Source organism: Schistocerca americana, chromosome 11 (assembly GCF_021461395.2).
Source record: "Schistocerca americana isolate TAMUIC-IGC-003095 chromosome 11, iqSchAmer2.1, whole genome shotgun sequence".
Classification (NCBI taxonomy): Eukaryota; Metazoa; Arthropoda; class Insecta; order Orthoptera; family Acrididae; genus Schistocerca; species Schistocerca americana.
Window position 1 is genome coordinate 178,891,979 of NC_060129.1, and position 23,173 is coordinate 178,915,151.

Consider the following 23,173-nt stretch of genomic DNA (forward strand, 5'->3'; position numbering starts at 1 on the left):
TCAAAAATCTTGAATTGCTCTATTTTAATAGGACAGATATTATGGGTCTCTACTTATTTGCAGGAAATTTCCTCATTTTATTATACAGTATAAAACATTTCTTAATCTGCTTTTATGCTTACCTTTTGAAAATAGATCTGAACAAAAAGAATCTGCATCTTCAATTTCTAGGCAACCAATACATTTTTGAAGATATGTCATCACACTCAGCTTGTTGTTCATTTTTTCGTCTACAACAATACCTTCGAATATTATTCTCTCAGGATTCGTTATAAATTATTTTTGTAATAATACATAGAAGCGTTTTTCCCATACACACAAGGAATCCATTTACTATTATATGCTGTTGTATGATATTCATTTAAACATGATCTACACATTCTCCTATAACCATCTTTTTGTATTTCTGCAAAACAAAATTATCAATTGCTTTGTCTACTTGACATATTTTACACAGTATGGAGCTAATTGGTTATGGTGATCACTTCTGAATTGCTTAATTGCATCCATCTATATGGCAAGAAAATTAATAAAGAGAAGTGAAACTTATATACTAGTAAAATTTACTACCTTTTCCAAAATATTTCTTAACACAGTTATTAAGTCAGGAACTAATGGTGATGATTTATTGCAATCATCACAAAATAATGACAGATCAGCCATACCAGCTCTATCTTCTTACAACAATCCATTAATGTACCTCTATTCAAAATTTTTCCAGCAGGTAATCCCTAAAATTCCCTTCTAATAATGGCACAGTTACATTCATCCAATCCTGTATAGAAAAAAAATCAGTAAAGAATAAAAAGAATCTGTGGTGTATGCTGATGTAATCCTATACTAGATATTGTCTTTGGGTATCCTGGAATTAATTGGAATGTTTGTAAATTTACCACACATGTCAAGTTGCTAACAAGCAATACAACTACACCAAAGGGTCATTGATATATTCCATATCTTTTTTGTAAATCTTGTGGTAAGAATGCTACGTAATTAGATGTTAGCTGTATGTATCAGCTATCCATACCCACTTCTGATAAAAATATATAAAATTCTATTTCCAAATAATAGCTGAAATTTTTAATTTGACATAATGATTCACCTGGTTCAGTTAGTAAGCATTTTGTTATAGATGGCTGTGTTACTGATAATTATATTTTTTTACCATACTGACTCTGAATAGCATCAAAATTACCTTGCAATAAGTGTAAATTTAAACCTTTCTAGTACAGATAATAGTGCTTTATAAACACCTAATGCATGTGCAACCTCATGCTTAATCCTTCAAATAGATTCACCTGGAATTTTGGCATATTACATCAGTCTCCGAGTACCACATTTCATCTTTATCTGTACATATCTCTACTGTATCATTATTCATAACTGGAAAAATGCAAGACCTAACACATTACCGTTTCCATCTAATTCGTTTGGACACTGATGATCGTGTATTTCAGAATTATGTGTTCATCTTTTACTTGTTACTAAAATACCAAGAGAATTGTTAGTATGAAAAAAATTATTATCAATATATTTTTGCCACAAACGAAATGCTATCTCTGTTACTTGTAATACTTTTTTATTTGGTCCTTCATAGGGCCATGATATATTTCTTAAATTCCATGTAGACATACTAGTTCTATAACCAGTATTCACATCTGTTACTCAACATCAAGGACTATTCATAAAATTTAAAGTCTGTTTGCTTAACTCGCTATTTATATCAACACTACACATGAATTGGAATAACATTAATGCTTATCTGAATGCATCATGACTCACTTGAGTTTTTGATTATGTTGTATATCCAAATAACAGATTATTATTTAAATAATTTATTGCTTTATTTTTATCATTTCACCACAGACCTAAGGCAGTGACTGCTGTTCAAATGGTTCAAATGGCTCGGCGCACTATGCGACTTAACTTCTGAGGTCATCAGTCGCCTAGAACTTAGAACTAATTAAACCTAACTAACCTAAGGACATCACACACATCCATGCCCGAGGCAGGATTCGAACCTGCGACCGTAGTGGTCACGCGGTTCCAGGCTGAAGCGCCTTTAACTGCACGGCCACACCGGCCGGCATGACTGCTGTAGCAGTCTCTAGAATGTGTCCTGGTTCAGCTGACACTGCAACTACTATGTTCACAAAAATTATCTTCATTTACATAAACATAAAGTATTATAAAATAATTATATTACATCAGCAAATCTATTAAAAACAAGGAATATCTAAATGAATAGATATAGACAACATTGTAAAAAAAGAAAACTTATTGGCCCCAGGAAATTATTGGGGTAAAAAGTAATGAAAAATAAATCAGTCTGGATTCTATTTGAAAATTTGAATCCCTCCAATTTTGGAGGTATTGAAAGAAAGTGAGAAATAAATTATGTTTATCGATGAATGTACAAAAAAATTCCATCAAAATAATTTTCTATTAAATGGAGTGAATCATACAATGATGGGCATGGAAATATGATAAATGATGAAAAGAGTACTCCATAGTTTTGTGCAAATCAAGTTGCTGATGTTTTAGCATATAAAGATACACATAGAGTAATTAAAGAACCTTCAAGACAGACACAAATACAAGTATATAAGAATATAAGGACAGGTGATAATCCCAGACCTTCAAATATGCCACTCAGTACTGTTCCCTTAATGATTTGGGTCTATTTTCTCCCATTTTGAAACAAAAAATGGAAAAAGCTGGACACTTCACAGATGAATATAATTATATATGAATATAATTATTATGTTGTCAGAACACAAAGAAGAAACCTACAGAACAGCTGTACAATATTAGAGATATACATTCAGATTTTGAAGAGCTGTTAAGGACTAATTATGATCCCAACTCAATAAACTTGTACTAGAGTGTGAGACAAAATTTTAAATGACTACACATAAGAAGAACTATTTGAAGTTGTAATTAGTTTTCATGAAATTGTGTTAGTATAAAACTGATTCCAAATAAGAATTATTTGCACCTTCCAAATTTTAATAACATTTCTACACATCAAACAAGAAGAATGATCTGTTAAACATGTATCAAGGCATGAAACTAATGGTCGCATTTTGTTTCCATAAACTGATGATTTTGATCAGTTAAACATCCAGAGCAACCTACTTGAAGATATGCCATTATTTCATAATACATTATTACTTCTATATGAAATATGCTGATAGGTGTTGACATTTTAAATTGTTTTCGAAATTAACTTTATCTTTCAATTCCTTAGACTACATTTTTATCCATGATATATCATCCCAATTTAATTTATCTCGAAATTCTCTCATGAAACTTCAGAGAATTCTTGTTCATGTGTTATATCCCACTTGATTTGTCTTGAAATTCTCTTTACAGTCTTCATACAAAATGTTGATCATCTAATATGTAATCCCAGTTTAATTTATCTGGACACTACCACACAAAATCCTCAGATTGATTCAAGTCAAATGATATATCATCACAACTTACTTTATCTTGAAATTTACTTGTAAAATCTTCAGGTAATTTTTGATTATATAATGTAACAACCCAATCTATTTTGTTTTGAAATTCTCTTATAAAATCCTCTGACAATTTTTGAAAAGTTGATATAGAGTGCCAATTTATTTTATTCTGAAATTGTCTGATAAAATCTTCAGATAATTTTGTTCCTAGGTACATGCACCTAATCAAATTTATCTTCATACTCTCTCATGAAATTTTCAGATTATTTCATGACACCCAAATTATATTCCCAATGTTATTTATCTCATATAGTTTTCATATATTTGATAACATCCTGATATTAGATGTTTCCATAAAATTCAACAAACGGATTTTCCTTTTAATATAATCAACAACTATATCTTCTTCAGCTTCATTTGTTAAATGCAATTGATAAAATTTAAGTTTTCAAACATAAGATGAATCATTTGGGAAAGTTATTCTTTAGGTTTTATTTCATCCACCTAATTGTTGTTGTTGATGTTCGTGTTGCTGTCGATTTTATTGATGATAAGGAAAATAAGTTGTTGTTTTCTTGGTTTGGAAAACCTGTAATCCTAGTTTGTTTCCTTTACCTTGTAGTTCTTGCACAATAGAATTCATCAGTACATGGTTGATGTTGTTGTAGCCACTATGGGAAATATTTCACCCCCAGAGTTATTATATTTTATTTCATTATGGTACTGCATAGTGGATGAGGATCCACCCCAAAAAATGGAAAAAAATTAAAGTAAATTTCACAAAAATAAAAATCTTCAAAATAAAAAAATTGCTAATTACATGGAACCATTTTCGAGTACATCTATTTCAGGTGTCTCTAGTGCTGTTTGCTCTTCAAAAGTACCATTAGTGAAATTATTTGAATTTATTAACCATAACAACTATCACTTAAATCTAGGTTATAGGTTCAAAGATATTTGGTTTCCATTGTTGGAAAAGTACAATGTCTTGATCAGGAAGGATATTATGTATCTTATATATGGAATTTGAGGGAGTAAAATTTAATCCTTGAAAACTTTTACAAAAGAAGATTAACTATTGTTTCGATAATGAAATTCCATTCACAGACATAAAATATAATAACCCATTAGCGCCAGAATATTAACAAATTCAAATTAAAGTAAAACTTTAACATCAAATAATCTTGTTCAAAAGAAAGGATTTCAAGCAAACAGTCATATCACTGAATAATAAACAATGCAGGCAAGTGGAAAATTATTATTTGGGTATAGAAAAAATATTAAATGATTTTTTAAAAATATATAGCAGAATGTAAAATCATTCAAGCTGAAAACATTATTGAACAACAAGCTACAGAGTTGGAAAGTGGATTTGAAATAGAAGAACAAAAACAACAATATGCTATACAGCTAGAAAGAGAAAAATTGAAGAATAAGAAACTAATACAAGTAAGCCATAAAATAGTACTGAATGATGTTACCTACGTCATCACCACTGATATACAATAGATACACTACAGAAAGATCATTTCTTTAAAGTTGGTGGAACAACAAGCAAGTTAATCAAATCTAGATTATCTACATACAACACAGGAGAACAATCAGGTGACAAACTTTTTATCTGTACACCAAAGAGTGAATCAACTACAGGGTGATGTAGGAAAAGTTTATATCTAGTTTTAAGTGTTTCACAAATGAAGAAGGCAAATAACTGTACAACATGAAATCTGATGACATAAAATATTACTTAGATAGCTTTATTGATGATGAAAATATTTTGATGCTAAACAAATATGATCCAAGCAACGATGAAACTAAAAATAACGTATATGACAATATTGTAATATTAGCAGAATATATTCAACCTGTTAGGTGCTCTGCCTAGAGAGGAACTAGCTCCCATTATTTATGAAATCTACAACTAATATCCACGTAACCCTAATGTGGTTAGAAAAGCACTATAAGATCTTCTTGAATCTAAAGGTTATACAGTTATTAGAAATTATAAGAATTTATGGAATGAGTCAGGCAACATTTTAAGAGCAGTTAACTCAGATATAATATATAGGTACCAGTAGTTCGTTTTTGGAAGTATTCATAAACAATACACATTTATTTCCATTCAAATCGAATAAATAATTCATACTCTCATCAGATAATTGATTTATGAATGTTGATATATCTTCATCATCAGGATAATCCACAGAGAGAAAAAATGGAAGTGTTAACTTTCTCATTCGTAGTGTAGCCATTTATATATAAAAATTTATGATAATCCACAAAAAGCAATTGAAGATTATCTTAGTGGAAGATATCAAAAAACATATGAAAATGTGTGCAGGAGTGAATCATTCCCCAGCCAGATATAAAATATAATACAATATTTATCTATAAAACAGATCTATATGTTAGCGCTGATAACATGTTGATTTAAAGAAAGTTTTAATGAAATAAATTAAAAATTATAAATAAAAATTTTCCCTAATAAAAAAGTTTTGTATTAAATTGTTACAGTCCCAAACATATCAAGGCACAGTCCTAAGGCTGCTTTAACTTGTGCTAATTTAGTTTAGAGTCAGAGCAATATTTTTAATTTATTCAGAGTAATAACAGGATTGTTTATAACGATAAGGAAGGGTTGATGATAATTGACAAAGAGAATAATCCTAGGTTTGAAGTTAAGGGTGTTCCAGAGGCATTAGAGCATAAAGTTACTGATGATGCAATTCGAAAACAAATGGATAGCAATGATAAAGTACAATGTGAAATTACATCTAGACTCAGTGCTTCACAGGGTGAAAGAAAAAAGAACCATATTTATCAGGTAATTTGACAGTAAGAGTTTATGTTTAAATCAGATATGTGCATTGCTAAAAAGTTTATGAAATGCATAACAAAAAAATGTTTTGCTATGTATTGGCAAACATGGTCAATTATTCCATGTTGTGTCAGTGGTGACACCAGCTTATACAAAGTACACATGTAAAAACTCTGAATGGCCACCAAAATTTTCTGCTGAATTTGGACTTCCCTTATAAATATATGAAATTGGAAACATTTGTGTGCCTGCCGGTTTAAATACTTGTGTGTGGTGTGTACACATGTCTCCCAGGACAGCCATCAAATGTCTGGAGCAGTTTCGAACAACATGTTAAAAATTTTAATTGGAAAAGCTTATTGAGGGGGATGTCCATAGTTCCCTAAGGTAGGTGGTGGGGGAGGATGGGGAGGAGGGCAGTTGTGGGTGTAATGTAATAGCAAATGAGCTATGAGAATCCCACCTACAGTTGTTATGTTTCCCAGGTTGAGTCCTGACACTTCATTCTGCATTTAAGTGGGTGGCAGAGCAAAACTGTGGACTGCATATATGTGGTGTGTGCTTTTATGGACATGTCCAAAAGAACATACACCTCATATACAATGATCAGCCAGAACATTATGTTCAATTACCTAAAGGCCAGTATGTCGACATTTCGCACAGATAACATTGGCGATTCGTCATGGCATGGAAGAAATGAGGTCTTGGTACGTCATTGGAGAGTGTTGGCACCACATGTGCACACGTAAGTCACTTAACTCCCGTAAATTCCTGGGAGGGAGGCGATGAGCTCTGATACGACATTCAATCACATCCCAGATGGGTTGGGTCAGGGCCAGCCCATTAATTGGATCTTACCACTCTGTTACTCTAACCACTCCATCACAATTCTGGCTTTATGACATGCCGTATTATTTTGTTGAAGGAAAAGGCCACTGCCACCAGAAACAAGATCGTCATAAAGAGGTGCACGTGGTCTGCAAGCTGTGTATGATACTCCTTGCATGAGCTGCACTGGACCCACATATGTCCACATGAATATTACCCAGAGCGTAATGGCGCCACCACCACCATCTTGTCTCTGCCCTGCAGTACAAGCGTCAGGGAGCTGCTCCCCTGGAAGACGACGGGTTTGTGCCTTCCAATCAGCATGATGGAGAAGGTTTCGGGATTCATCAGACTGTGCAATGCCCTGCCACTGAGCTAATATCCAGTGCCTCTGACCACTTAGTTGCCGATGACATGGTGTTAACATTTTCATTGCATAGGTCATTGCCTATGGATGCCCATTGTTAAGAGTTTTGTGTGCAATTTGTGTTCAGACAAACTTTTATTCCGCTCTACGTTGAAGCCTGATGTTAGTTCTGCCACAGTTCGCTGTGGGTCCTGCTCTACAAGTCCATCCAGTCTACACGACATTTGACATCTGTAATGAGGGGTGGCCACCCAATCCTACAATATCTGGACACGGTTTCGCCATGGTTTCGCCATATGTTGAAGACACTCAACACAGCACTTCCTGAACACCCGACAAGTTGTGCAGTTTCTGAAATGCTATTAGTAAGCCTCTGCGCCATCACAATCTGCCCTCGTTAAAACTCAGATAGATCGCGTGCCTTGCCTGTTCCACACAAAGACAGCATGCTCACTCATACTACATGCACTGTGCATGTGTGTGACTAACAGTCACTCTTCACCAGGTGACGCTGCTTTCACATGGATGGATTTATATCACTAGTAGATTGGTGACCCTAATGTCCTGGCCCATCAGTGTATAACTGATGCGAGGACAGCCAATGATCCCTTCAGTGCAGATGCACACCATGCCCGAATTCTTATGAGAATCTGCTTAACGCAATGAGATGAGGTTAACGGGTGAGAGCCACCACATTAGTAATGTGTGGATAAATTGAGAATCTGGTTGTGAAGAAGGCATGCTAGGGCAGTTTGTTAGATGCTATGACCGCAGTGTTAGCATGTCTAAGAGGTTATCATTTCCACCTCGTGCACTGAGCGAGCATCGCTGCAGCATCGCAAGTGTTTTGAAGTTCTTCGCTTCAGTGGTGTTTGTGCCTTTGTGTGTGTGTGTCTGACAGTGACCTAGTCCACGACTCTTTCTGTCTCATGACATCCAAGAGTATTCCGCATAAAGGGGATGTGGGTTTTTCATGTGACAAGTCGACACATAACGTGTTGCCCGTTTCTTTAGATGACTGGTTAGTTGATATTTTTCATGTTACCTCGGACCAGGTGCCTACTGCCTATTTTGATACTGAGATTCATGTGTTCTTGTGAAATTCGTGTTCCCTACAAGTAGAGAAGTTCCTATTAAAGCATGGTACTCAGGTTCCCTTCCAGTATAGAGATGGTTCGGTCTGTTGTGAATGCAGATATTGAATGTACGAACATTGGAGTATTCAATCTCTCTGTGGAGGTAGCGGAAATTTATCTTAAGGTAGTTTTGCGGTAGTATTGTGACGTGAGAGGCATTCGCTGTGAACGTTGGTCAAGTTAATACAAGCTACACTGTTATAGCTGCATATATTCTGTGGAAATGCAAATCAAAGAGAACATTACATCTCATTTGCTAGTTTGTAGCTGTCATATTCATACTACGTAAAATGGACAGGTGGGACCCCTTTCTATGCAATGAAAATGGGCATCCGGGAATCTCTGAACTTGCCTGTGGAGAGTTTTTGTTTTGTGGCCTTCCTTCGAACATGGCTGTAAGTTTATGGATGCTCACTTTATCCCTATGGAGACAAATTGCAGCTACATCTTCCCTCATTTCTGGAGATCACCTGACAGTCTCACTTTCACTGCATTGATTTTCCATTACTGCAAGCAAAGCCTAATTCCGTTCCTGCTACTACTGGGATGGTGGCGCGCGCGATTCGTACTAAGTGGCGCCACCCTCAGGATGCTGATGAATTAGCTGTACCTTCTCCTGTCCCACAGTCCCCTGAACCATGTTTGTCTGTCACTCCTGCCAGTAGTGTGGCAACACATTGCCCTGGCGAGGTGGAGACAAGGGAGGCTTTATCTGGTGTTCCTGCTGCTGCAGGGGTGGTTCTCATAGAACTGCCCCAGACAAAGTGTGTGTCGGAGTCGTCTCATTCCCATCCTCCATCACTAGTCCAATAGGCAATACACCAATGCCCTCCCTGTTCCTATGTCAGGTCTTGGCGATAGGGATCGTGATTTTCCACTTATTGCGGCTCCCGTTGTGGAAACTGTTACCACAGAGCCGCCTCCTGCTGGGCAGCTCTCGGATCCTGGGCAGTCACAGACTGACGAGGGTGAGGTGTCAGATCCGCCGACGCCGCCCGCTGCAGTCTGTGACGCCTCGCAGCCGGATCCGTTCTCGGATTTGTTAGTAGACTCCGCAATGGGCTGTGCTGGGCGACTGGTAGAGTAGTTGTGCTGCTCTGTTGTTCTTTCTGTGTTTTTTCTCTTGACGGGTGGCTCAGGCAGATACGTTTGTCACACTAAATGCTAACAGAGTGGTATTAGAGAAGCGCCTAGCTTCGCTGCGTCAGTTTTTTATATGACTCATGGGCAGATATAGTGTTCCTGTTATTATTCTATTTATCAGTTTCGCTCTCCCTGGATTTCGCACTGTTTCTAATGTGGCGCCCATATTTTCGACAGAAACTGCCTTATTGTTTCAAGAAGGTATTCTCATCACTGAGGTAGAGGTTCTTCAATCTGGCAGAAGAATAGGCTGCAGACGTTTTGAGCTCACCTTGGTTGTTTTATGTGCTCTGTCTGTTCCTGGTCACACAACTAAACATTCTTTTTTTTATAAAGAGGAGGTTATTCATATTTTATGTACGAGTCCTCAGAGTCCGTTGTTCTGCGTCCGGTTGCTCAGTCTCCACATTTTAATTATTTTCGAGATTCAAACGAGATGATACACTCGATGCACTTGGAAGATGTTTGAGAGCATAAATATCCGACGCTTGTTAAATGTACGCACTTTACTGCGACTTCTAGTAGGAGGATTGGTCGATCCCATTTATTGAATTGGATGCGCATTCACTTTCAGGCAGTAGAGGTTATCCCTGCTAGTTTTTCTGATCACCGTGCTTTGGCCGCCCCTTTTCAACTTTACCGGCAACCAGTGAAACTATTCCTTTCCCAGTCGATGTTAAGTGCCCATCACTTGCCGGATCCTTCTCTCGATGATGTGGTAAACAATGTATTGGATCACTCTCTTTGATCCGGTGTGAGGTACTCTATGGCTCCAGAATGGTGACTGCCCTGGCTAAACCAGTATCTCCGTCAAACTTCGGTTATTTATGGTGCTGCTAGGGTGAGGAATTCTCGGAGAACTCATGAATTTTATTATTCTGTCTTGCATGAAAAGTGTGACAGTATGGATCACTGCTCCCCCTGCGGCTTGCAGATGTACGGTGCAACAAAGCAAAGTTGTTGCAGTTGAAACGGTGGCAGATGGATGCGTTGTGGGTGCGTGATACCATTTGCTTCGTCATCAAACTCAACGTCGCCGCTCTTGCATTACTTCTCTTACCACCGCTGAGCGCCGTCAGTTGACAGCGGGAGCTGACAAGCTCCACGCCTTACGTTGGTACCATGTGGATCTTTATGATGGGGATCCCGTTTACTGTCTTTCCCTTTGACCTGGCTATTGAGACCCTAGGTAAGCCACTTACGCCTGAGCAGAATACCAAACTTTTGGCCGTTTTTCGTATTGTTACTACTCTTCCCCACAAATCGCCGCCTAGTCATGGTCTCCCCAAGGAACTTTATGAAAGTTTTTGGCCCCACTTCACATTTACATCCATATTGAACGAGGTGATCAGGGGGTCAGCTTCACCTTCTCCATCTAAGGTGGGAAGAATTGTGTTGGCACCTAAACATCCTCGTCACAACACTATTGATAACTTTTGCCCCCTCACATTTCTGAATTTTGATTATAAGACAGTGACGAGGACGGTAAATCGCAGGAAGTCTGTCTTGCCGGCTGCTTTTGTTGGCGAGTATCAGAGTTGTCTCCATGGTTGCTCTATTCTTCCACATGGCACCAAATACCGTGATGTGGTTTCGGCTGCTGCTGTTACTTCTGTCAGTTGTGTCTTTGCATTTTTGGATTTTAATAACGCCTTAGATCGTGTAAATCATGACTTTCTGGTTCGCATTTTTGATATGATCAGTTTTACTGTTGAGTTTCGTAGATTATTATCGAACATGTTTACAGGCATTACAACATCGGTAGTTGATGTGAACTGATGCCCCCAATTTCCATCCGTTTGCGAGCACCACAGGGGAGATCACTCTTGATGTCTTTGTTCATCTTATCTCTCAAGCCACTGAGTGATGGTTTTATTCTGTCTGAGGCGATCATCAAACATTATTGCCATGTCTCAGGAGTGAAATCGGCGAAGGCAAAAGTAATCATCTTAATTTATGGAGTTTCGTTGGAATCACATGGGCCACTGCTGTGGATCGTCATACGGAACTAGGAGTTGTTACTGATGATTGTTCGCTCCAAATGGCGACTCTCAATTGAAAATCGGTTGCTGATAATATCCAGGGAGCACTACTGGAACGCTAACGACGTACTCTTACCCTTCTTCAGAAGATACCACTTTTGGAAATACATGTATGTGATGGCAAGAGCTATGCCCCTTACATGAAGTCATTAAAGATCACCTAACTCACGCTGAGCGAACAGTAGGGCTGAACAAAAATGACTGACAAGGCACAATGCATCTTGTAGAGGGTATAGTATGGACATATTGGAATAATTAATGTTGGGTGATGGTTTTAAAGTAATTCACACGACATGAAAACTTTGTGGAAATGTGTCGATTAACTGGAGGCTAGTTTATCCCAGGGAAGTATTCAGAGTTGACCGTGGCCGGCTCGGGAGCGGCGAAGGGAAGTGACAATAGGCAGCTTAGGGCAGCTCAAACTCTGAGAAAGTGGTAACGGGGCGCGGCCTCCAGCCACCTTAAGATGAGTGACAGTGAGTGGGTGGATGACCCCATGCTGATGTACCAGGAAGCAGACAGAGAACTTGTACACCTGTTGATAAATGTCTCTCAGCCTGTTTTCAGTGAAACATGCGAGAAAGCCACACAAAGCTAAGGTGGAGTGTCAACAGAGGCCAAAATATGTGTGTTCGTGACTATAGCAACTTCACGCTGAATTCACGATCCACAGAGTCTGAAGTAAATTAGATGAAGAGCGACAGAATGAAATACGCCGGCCTCCGATAGGAACGTAGGACCAAGGAATTTGAAGTACTCTCCTGGGACTCAGAATTACGGAAAAATTGGTGTTTTGTGCAGACGCTGAACTTGATGGGTGGCGTGGGAGGAGCGAAACAGCAGAAGTTGAGAGGAAGGGAAATTTTGTGGGAATTTGTTCACTTCCCAGAGCAGGCATTGGTCAGTGCTGGCAAGTGACACATAATTAACGCGATTTGCGCTGAAATTGGCGTAAGTGATTTTGCTGGAGGGGAAACCGAGGTGAAGAGCGGACTGGGAGAAATCTCCATAGTGGTCTTCCGTTCCCAGCTTGCCTAGAGTGCAGACATGGTGTTCTTTACTCAACTTGCCTGAAAGAGAGTGAGCATCTCTGCAGTTTAGGACTTAGCAAACAGAACGATTGAGCTTGTAGATAGAAAGTTTTGGTTCATCTATGTACTGAGCAAGAAAGCTAGGAGTGAATAGACGAGCGCAGCCTTGCAGCACCATGAGGCCGGCCGACGTCCTCACAACGACACCGCCCCGCCACTCTGAATTCGGTGATATCGCACCCCCTCCGGTTTGAATTGGGCCACTGGTTAATTTGTTGGATCACGTTGGTAAAGTTTCCACGAGGGTTTCATGGGCCGTGTATTGGGGGATTCTTCTTGCACTTCGCATTATGCCTGGGTCAGTCGATAAGAATTAATTTTGATTTATCGCGCTTTACTCCATGTAAACGCAATTTATTACCACTGCCAGATAGGAGAATCATGTAATGTGATGATTGAAGGTCGGGAGTTAAAATAAATTTGTGCTAATCGACTGCATCTGTTTTCAATCAAGTAGTTGAAATCCCAAGTCACTTTCTTAATTAATTTTATGTTCAACATTTGCATCCGGTATTCAATAGCTGAATATAAGATCAATGTGCACCCCTTTTTAATTAAAAGTGATCAGTTCTGAATCAATTATAGTCAACACTGCCACCGCTGTTCAATCAGGAGTCACAGGGCCTTATTACTTTCATTGCGTTATCCGATATTGTGGCAGTTTTGCACTCTCTGGTGATCTGTTAGTCAATTAGCTGGGGTGAACACACGCCAAAACCAGATACGTGATGGGTGAGGTGTTACAATAATATCCAGGGAGCACTACTGGAACACGAACGACGTACTTTTACCCTTCTTCAGAGGGTATGACTTTTGGAAATATACGTATGTGTTGTGCGAGTCCTATTACATCACACAATGTTTCTCACTTCCCTCTATGATGGCTAAGAAACTGAAGCATTTGTCTGGTCACTTTTTTTGGAAGCATCATATCTCCAGGTTGTGATACGAGATTATGATGAAGCCACATTCCGTCAGTGGATTGGGCATTTCTGACATTAATAGGAAGTGGTCTGTCTTATATGTTTGACCCACCATTTTGACGATCACTCAGGAGTTCTATACCTTTACGTCTCGGACGTTCACCCGAGTGTGTCCAGCAAGTCTTTATCCTCCCATTGATGTTGGTCATCTGAATTTTGAGCTGAGACACATTAGAGAGTTTTCCTTAACTGTGAGCTATTTGGACCAACTTTCCACGCTGGGAACCTGTTCCCAGCGTGGCAGTGGCCAATTTTCGTGGACATTCACCGTAAATGTCGATGAAAATTGTGTGGGGCAGTATCAGCCTCCTGGTTCTGTCGATGGCAATAGCCTCCTCCTGGTACAGGGCGGTCAACAATTTGATTTCCTCCAACGAGTGTTTCTGTCGTATTGGGACTAGTGACAGGAGCAAATAGTGTATATTTGCATCCCTAGATATGCTGCAGCTCCAGTTTACTTGTCGTGGTCACCTACCAAACTGGTCCTGGCTCAGGAAGCAATTGGCTTTCCTCACTAGATCTGTTGAAGCTGCATATTCCACTGATATCATTTTGCAGCCAGTTACTTCTTCTTTTCTGAGGACAAAGAGTAGTACAGTAATTTATCTGGTTGGTCACTTTGTACGTTTTGTCGTTGCTGGTGAAGGTGATGATGACCATTTGGTTTTATTGTGTGAGGGAGTAGCTAAGTGACAGGGTGGAGGCATTCTGACCAGGCTTTGGGAATCGACCAATTTCCTACATGTAGACTATCCCATACTCACATGTGTAATTTTGATTTCAATGTAAATCAACTGCAATCTCGAGCACTCAATAAATTATTGTTATATACAAGAAGAATAAAATCGGTATCGTGATGATGAACAAAAAACAAAAGTGGTCAGTTTGTCTCTTAGTAGGCAGGAGATGCAGATTCAATTACCGGTCCAGCACAAATTTTCAATTTTCTACATTGATTCAAATCAATGGTTGCTTACAGCCAAAGTAACAATATCTGTAATTCCTTTGTATCTTAAGGGGACATGCTCGTTAAAATGACCAAAAATTTGAAACAAATTTTCTCAGTCTGTAGAAAAGAGCATTTAATGCTGATTTCAAAAATGCACAGTTTATGGGCATTATCATTTTCCGTTCGTTCTAAAATTGGGGTTGAACATAATGTTGTACAGCGGCTTGCTCACCTGTCAGTTTAAAGTGCGTCAGAATACGTGATGATGCATTATTTTGTTCTTCCGTTTTTTCCATTGTTAGTTGCAGATCGTTAACACAGGTGTATTCTAGAAGGCAGTGACGCTCACAGCCGAAGTACACGCATGTCTAGAAGGATATGGTTCGAATGTAAACAAATATCTGAGAATATACGATTTGTAGTTACTGTGTATTGTTTTGTTTCTGTGTGTGTGCTCCCTGTGCTACGGATGCCGAGAGTAAAGAAATTTAGCTCCAAACGAAAGTTTCGCGGCAACCAGTTCCAAACACAGCCGAATGATACACATCAGTTGCTTCGAAAGTTGCGTGCGGAAATTGTGTTTACAGGCAGTGCTTCTAGATGCAAACTTTCGCATTCTGACTGTAATAAGAACAAGCCTAGTAGTACTGTGAGCAGCAGTAACGACGGGGATGTTATTGTGAACCTAAATATGCTGTCAAGACTTTTGAAGAGTGCTGTGAAGTATAAGTAGGTGCAATTGTGAAGATAGTATTGACGTCTCTGAGGACATTTCAGCAAAGAAGGGTCTTTCAGGTCGGTTGGTGATTGCCTGTAACTCATGTAAGATGCACAGTGATACTATGACATCGCCAGTAACTGACAGTCGACAATACAGTGTAAATATTCAGCTTACCTATGCAATGCAATGTATTGGAAGGGCAAGGAGAACTGCCCAGACGTTTTGTGCAGTTATGGATTTGCCTCCAGCTCCAGTGAGGTTTGACAGACACAATAAATTAACACATAATGCTTTATGTGGTGTAAGTGAACATTCAATGAAAAGAGCGGCAGAAGAAGCAGTAGCCTTGTCTGAGAATACAGACATTGTAGCAGCATTTGATGGATCTTGGCAGAAGAGAAGTCATACTTCTCTGAGTGGGGTTGTGACTACCACATTTATTGATTATAGGTTATGAATGTCTAACAAAGCACTGCCAGCATTGTTAAAGTATTTTTATCGGGACCCATATTTGTGTAAAGAACTTTGATGGCACAAGTGGAAACATGGAAATGAAAGGAGTTCTAAACATTTTTAGAAGATCAGAGGTCATTCGTTCGGTGAGGTATGTAGGCTACCTCGAGACTGTGAAGGACACACTGCTGTTGTTAATGACAGACTGTATGGGGACACTCTGAATAAAAAGCTAGAATGTGTTGGGCATGAACAAAAAAGAATGGGAGCTCGATTGAGAAAATTATTTAAAGACTTCAGTGGAAAAAAACTATCACACTGAAGACACACAAGAGGTCCAGGTCATCTTACAAAACGTGATATTGATTCTTTGACTCAATATTATGGAATAGCAATAAGCAAAAATGTAGGAGATTTGGAGAAGATGAGACGAGCTTTATGGGGAACATGGTTTCACAGAGTGTCAACAGATGAAATCCCACAGTGTTGTATGAGTCCAAAAGGGGAAGATTAATGGTGCAAGTACTGGTTGAGCAATGCTACAGGTTATACAACATACTCACAAGCATTCCTTACCACTTGCCGTGATGGAGTCAATTAGGCCTATATATAGGGATCTAGCAAATGAAAATCTACTTAGGAAATGAATGCATGGTCTCTCTCAGAATGCAAATGAAAGCTCAGCAGCCATATATGGGAGAGAATAATCAAAACTGTATTTGTTGGGCCGACAGTGCTGAAGATTGGTGTAATGGATACAATAATAATGTTCAATGACGGTGCAATTTCAAGGATCAATGTTATGAAGAACTTGAACATCCAGAAGGGGAGGAATATGGCTTCAGCTCTAACTGCTATTGATAAGCGGCAGGTAACCGAAGCAGAGACAGCTGCAGAAGCTGCTACCAGGGAATCAAGGATAAAGAAAAGAATGAAGAGTATGGAGCATAAGGAAACAGAAGGACAGCTGGAGTATGCATCTGGAATGTTCTTAATGAGCACGGTGGTAAGCCAATAAGTCTGTAAATCATCTTTAACAAAAACTTGAATTTTCATCATTCAGGTACACTTTTCTACCAAAAGACAGAAGTTAAAATTCACAAAAATTGGTACAGATATTTAGAATGACCTCCTCTACCTCTGTTGCCTACTACACACATCAAAAAAAGTTGTTCATCACCCCGGTTCCCTGAACTCCTGGAGATAGACATAGACTCTTGATATTTTATCGCAGGCCCAGTCCCTTTGACTGTTGAGAGATGTCAGCAAACCCGCCCAAAGATATAAACAATCATGTATGAGCAGCGCCTACTAGACGGAGGGGGTCCAACAACCGATCAGTTCCAGTCATTCCACCAGGAAGGAGGTATACAGCTCATGTTGTCTGTAGCTCAACCATGCCAAGACGGTCAATACCGCGGTTCCATCGCGTCCGCATCGTTACTTTATGTGAGGAAGGTCTAAGCAAAGTTGTTCGGACATGGAGGGGATACAGAGACACATTAACAGTCAGTAACATGTCTCGCTCAGACCGCCCACGGGCTGCTACTGCAGTGGATGACCGCTACCTACGGATTATGGCTGAGAGGAACCCTGACAGCAACGTCACCATGTTGAATAATGCTTTTCGTGCAGCCATAGGACGTCGTGTTACGACTCAATCTGTACACAGTAGGCTGCTTGATGCTCAACTTCACTCCCGACGTTCATGACGATCTTTGCAACCACAGCACCATGCAGCGCGGTACAAATGGGCCCAATAACATGCCGAATGGGCAGCTCAGGTTTGGCATCACGTTCTCTTAACCAATGAGTGTAGCTTATGCCTTCAACGAGACAGTAGTCGAAGAAGTGTTTGGAGGCAACCCGGCCAGGCTGAACAACTTAGGCACACTGTCCAACGAGTGCAGCCAGGTGGAGGTTCCCTGCTGTTTCGGGATGGCATTATGTGGGGTCGACGTACGCTGCTGGTGGTCATGAAAGGCACTGTAGCTGTGTGATACATGAGTGCCGTCCTTCAACTGGTAGTGCAACCATATCGGCAGCATATTGGAGAGGCATTCATCTTCAGGGACGACGATTCGCGCCACCATTGTGCACATCTTGTGAATGAATTCCTTCAGGATAACGACATCAGTCGACTAGAGTGGTCAGCAGATTCTCCAGACATGAACACTATCTAACATGCCTGGGATAGACTGAAAAGGGCTGTTTATGGACGACATGACTCTGAGAGATGTACACTGAATCGCCATAGAGTAGTGGGACAATCTGGACCATCAGTGCCTTGATGAACTTGTGGATAGTACGCCACGACGAATATAGACATGCATCAGTGTAAGTGGACATGTTACTGGGTATTAGAGGTACTGGTGTGTACAGCAATCTGGATCACCACCTCTGAAGGTCTCTATATGGTGGCACAACATACAATGTGTGATTTTCGTGAGCAAGAAAAAGGGCGGAAATAATGTTTATATTTATCTCTATCCCAGCTCTGTACAGTTTCCGGAACTCTCGTAACTGAGGCGATGCAATACTTTTTTTGATGTGTGTATTTCCTGAAAAATTTATAACATGATGATGATGATGTTGGTGATATTTGAGCTAATCAAAGAAATCAGCTAAATTTGAGCCAATCAAATAAATTACTTGTCTTTTCCACAGGCCAGCGTCAGGGAAGGAAATTGGAGGTATAAAACATCTATATGAATGTTGTCTGTACTCTCTGACCCAATGCCAAACAAGTTTGGAACCAGGTGGATGCAGCATGGATGGTTATACTGCTGGACGCCATTCAAGTCTTATATGTATCAGCGCCATCATACATGGAACAAGCTATCAGGACTCATGGTGGACCCTGTGCTCACTAGGTAACAGGACACATCGTGAACTGAGGTGATTGAAGTGCTAATCATTTCTGCAGAACATACTAGTGTACACATCCCTTGGATATGTACGACCCAACTCTGGTCATTCAGGGTGCTCTGTTTTTTTCTGTACATGAGTATATATATATCAATAAGCAAAGAACTGAAAGAAAAACAATTATGTAGTATATTGAAAATGCTCTCTCTCTCTCTCTCTCTCTCTCTCTCTCTCTATCCCCTTTCTTTGTCCTTGTCTGGCCATGCATCTCTCACTCCCTCTATCTATTAAGCAACAACACAACGTTAGTTTTGTGCCACTTACGGTTCATAGGAGCTTTCTGTGGCAGAAATACAATAGCCACGTTATTAGAGCGATAGCTGTCAGTGTTGTAGTCCGGGTGCGCCACTGCCCAACTGGTTTCTATACTCCAGGCCGTGTGCTCTGACTTATTCCTATAGATGCCTCCCAGGCGAATGATGAATTTCTCGTACCTGCGACAGCAAATTTCTCAATTCCATATGCGGAGCGGAATAGCAAAGACAGTATGTTTTACCTATTTCCGTTGGTAATCAGTATTATGGAAATCCAAAAGCAGTGAAAACTGGTATTCTCCTTGTCAAATTGCATCAGATGGTTTTTGTACATTTATGGTTAAGATAAAACCCAGTAAAAATCAACAAAAGTTAATTCAACAAGATTTTGTGTTTGGTAACATATTGTTTGTGTTGTCTGCAATTTATCAGTGCAATATTTCCCGAATGGTTTAAATATGCAGAAGTTAGTTATTTGCATAAGAGATGAAATAAAAAAATACTGTTAATTATCTGTAAATTTCACTTTTTGCAGGGCCCACAAAAATTTTGAAGAAGTTAATATACCAGAAGCTTCTTAATTACATGACTACAAACAATACACTAAATTGCATTGCCTGTCCTGTTCTTATGTACTTTGCACTGCCGTTCAGACCTGCAAAAATATGGCTCTGAGCACTATGGGACTCAACTTCTAAGGTCATCAGTCCCCTAGAACTTAGAACTACTTAAACCTAACTAACCTAAGGACATCGCACACATCCATGGCCCAAGGCAGTATTCGAACCTGCTACCGTAGCGGTCGCGCGGTTCCAGACTGTAGCGCCTAGAACCGCTCGGTCACTCTGGCCGGCTCAGACATGCAATTATGATTCTCATATCTCATCTGACTCTCATTTGCTGCGGTGCCCGTTCCTTCAGACATGTGTAGATGTCTGAAGGACATTCAGAAGTACATTAGAACAACATGAGCACTATAGTTTATAATTTTATGCATCACAACTGGGCTTTGTCTTCAGTCATATGTCTCTTCCTATATGGTACCCATAGGAGCTGCATTAGTGTAGGGTGTAGACTAACGTGGTGACATGTGGAAGTCTGGGTTGGTCAGGGAGCGCTACCAACTCATACTGCAGTCCAAGTTTAGCAATGACTCTCATATTAGAAATGGTATGCTGCTTTGACATAGTTCAGATTTATAAAGCGTTGCTAAACTGAGAAACCTGTTTACACTTATAACGACAACACACTTTATTCATTAGAAAATAAATTGCAGGCTACTGGTATATATGATATTGTGATCTGTTAAAGGCATTAGATACTGAAAAGTATCCTGTCAAGTAAATTAGGATAATACAGTGTAACAGGAAGTACTGCAAAATGGTTCACATCGTATCTCTCTGATATGAAAGACAGTGAATCAGTAGTTTTTCTTCTGCTATCAAAGCAACATACAACCCTGAACCAATTATGTGTGGTGTCCAACAAGATTCTCTCATGGGACCCTTACTTTTATTGTGTATATCATCAGCTTCTATCATTAACGTTACCAAATAACAAGTTTGTTCTGTTTTAAGGCGATAAAAACATTACCCTAGATAGAAAATTAAGTATGGTTTCAGAAATATTGGCAAATAAATTTTCATGGGCGTTAGTGAATAATTCCTAGTCAGTTCTCTGTAATTAAAGTGCAAAAAAGCACACTGTATAAAGCTCATAACGTGTGAGAGGTTTCCGCCTTTATATTCCTAAAATACGACGACAAGCGAGCAGAAGAGATTGATAATGTTAAGTGCTTGGAGAATAAATTCAACAGGGACGAACATAAAATAGAAGTTGTAAGGTTTCTAGTTTATTATGCGTATTCAGAAAGGTGGTATGAGCTTTATGTTTTCACTGGTGAAATCTGGTTTCGCAGGACAGAGCGGAACAGGTTGTGGAAAGGGGTCAAGGTCAATTACTGTTAGTTATACAGGAACACACACAACATTATTCCTCAGACCAATGCACAGTTTTCTCTTTAAAACAACAAAGATCAATTCACGGCTGAGGGCACAAGTAACTTCTCCAGAATAAGTTTAAATGATTGCTTTTAAAACACCAGGATTTAGAGTTACGGCTGAAGGCCTTACTTAAGTAAAATTACAATATCTTCTTGGCTAAAGGCCGAAATAATGTTTCAGATCAGATAAGGAAATTCGTGAAAAGCTAAGCATTTACAAATTCCGGTTAATGGCCATATTAAGGAAAATTCAAGTTAATTCTTCGGCTGAAAGCCCAATTTTAAAAAAAATTTCTTTACATAATAAAATAGAGACTTTAAAGATACGCTATTACACAGTACAACAGAAAAACATCTTAAGAAAACTTGAAGCATCTTGTCAGCTGAAGGCCCAAACAATTACTCAAGAATAATTAAAGACAACCTTAAGATAAACCTTTACAGAACATGGCTGAAGGCAGTTTCAAGAATTCAAGACAATTAAATAGAAAGCTTACAGACAAGGATATACATTTTATAGCCACAGATTCTGAAACAAACGCGACTGAAGGCTTAAATACAGAGCAACAAGAATTTTAAATCAAACACAAACCAACCAACCACCTAATCAATTCCATTCCACCCGGCCAACAGCATGACAACCAAAAGTATCAGTGAAGACAAGGATCACAGCAGGATTATGTCTTAATAATTGGAGTATAAACACAGCCAAGGCACAATAAACACTCAAAAGGGAAAAGGAGAACAACACCAAGCTGTCGAACTACACGCCGTGCTGCACAGCATCCGCACAGCGAGGAAAACACACCGCCGCGAAACTACGCTAACGACCAGGGGAGGTAACCGGAATGTTAACGGCCACAAGGCAGTGCTGGTGCACTTCACTAATAAATTACACTACTGACCATTAAAATTGCTACACCACGAAGATGACATGCTACAGACGCGAAATTTAACCGACAGGAAGAAGATACTGTGATATGCAAATGATTAGCTTTTCAGAGCATTCCCACAAGGTTGACGCCAGTGGCAACACCTATAACGTGCTGACATGAGGAAAGTTTCCAACCGATTTCTCATACACAAAGAGCAGTTGACCGGCCTTGCCTGCTGAAACGTTGTTGTGATGCTTCGTGTAAGGAGGAGAAATGCGTACCATCACGTTTCCGACTTTGATAAAGGTTGGATTGTAGCCCATGGCGAATGCAGTTTATCGTATCTCGACGTTGCTGCTCGCGTTGGTCGAGATCCAATGACTCTTAGCAGAATATGGAATCGGTGGGTTCAGGAGGGTAATACGGAACGCCGTGCTGGATCCCAACGGCCTCGTGACTGTAACGGATCGTGCAGCCACGTCTCGATCCCTGAGTCAACAGATGGGGACGTTTGCAAGAAAACAACCATCTGCACGAACAGTTCGACGACGTTTGCAGCAGCATAAACTATCAGCTCGGAGACAGTGGCTGCGGTTACCCTTGACACTGCATCGCAGACAGGAGCGCCTACGATGGTGTACTCGGCGACGAACCTGGGTGCATGAATGGCAAAACGTCATTTTTTCGGATGAATCCAGGTTCTGTTTGCAGCATCATGATGGTCGCATCCGTTTTTGGCGACATCGCGGTGAACGCACATTGGAAGCGTGTACTCGTCATCGCCATACTGGCGTATCACCCGGTGTGATGGTATGGGGTGCCATTGGTCACACGTCTCGGTCACCTCTTGTTCGCATTGGTGGCACTTTGAACAGTCGACGTTATATTTCAGATGTGTTACGACCCGTGGCTCTATCCTTTATTCGATTTCTGCGGAACTCTACATTTCAGCAGCATAATGCACGCATGTTGCAGGTCCTGTACGGGCCTTTCTGGATACACAAAATGTTTGACTGCTACCCCGGCCAGCACATTCTCCAGATCTCTCACCAATTGAAAACGTCTGGTCATTGGTGGCCGAGCAACTGTGGTATCGTGTTGAAGCTGCATGGGCAGATG

The 23,173-nt window shown here is 39.8% G+C and overlaps 1 protein-coding gene across 1 annotated transcript in view; it reads right to left on the minus strand.

Moving 5' to 3' along the window:
• Positions 1-23,173, minus strand: part of LOC124553497 (kallikrein-8-like) — a 166,310-nt gene that overhangs the window by 81,270 nt on the left and 61,867 nt on the right. The window contains exon 3 of the mRNA XM_047127351.1: positions 19,188-19,357. Within this exon, the coding sequence (XP_046983307.1) occupies positions 19,188-19,357 (170 nt within the window). The remainder of the gene's footprint in view (positions 1-19,187; positions 19,358-23,173) is intronic.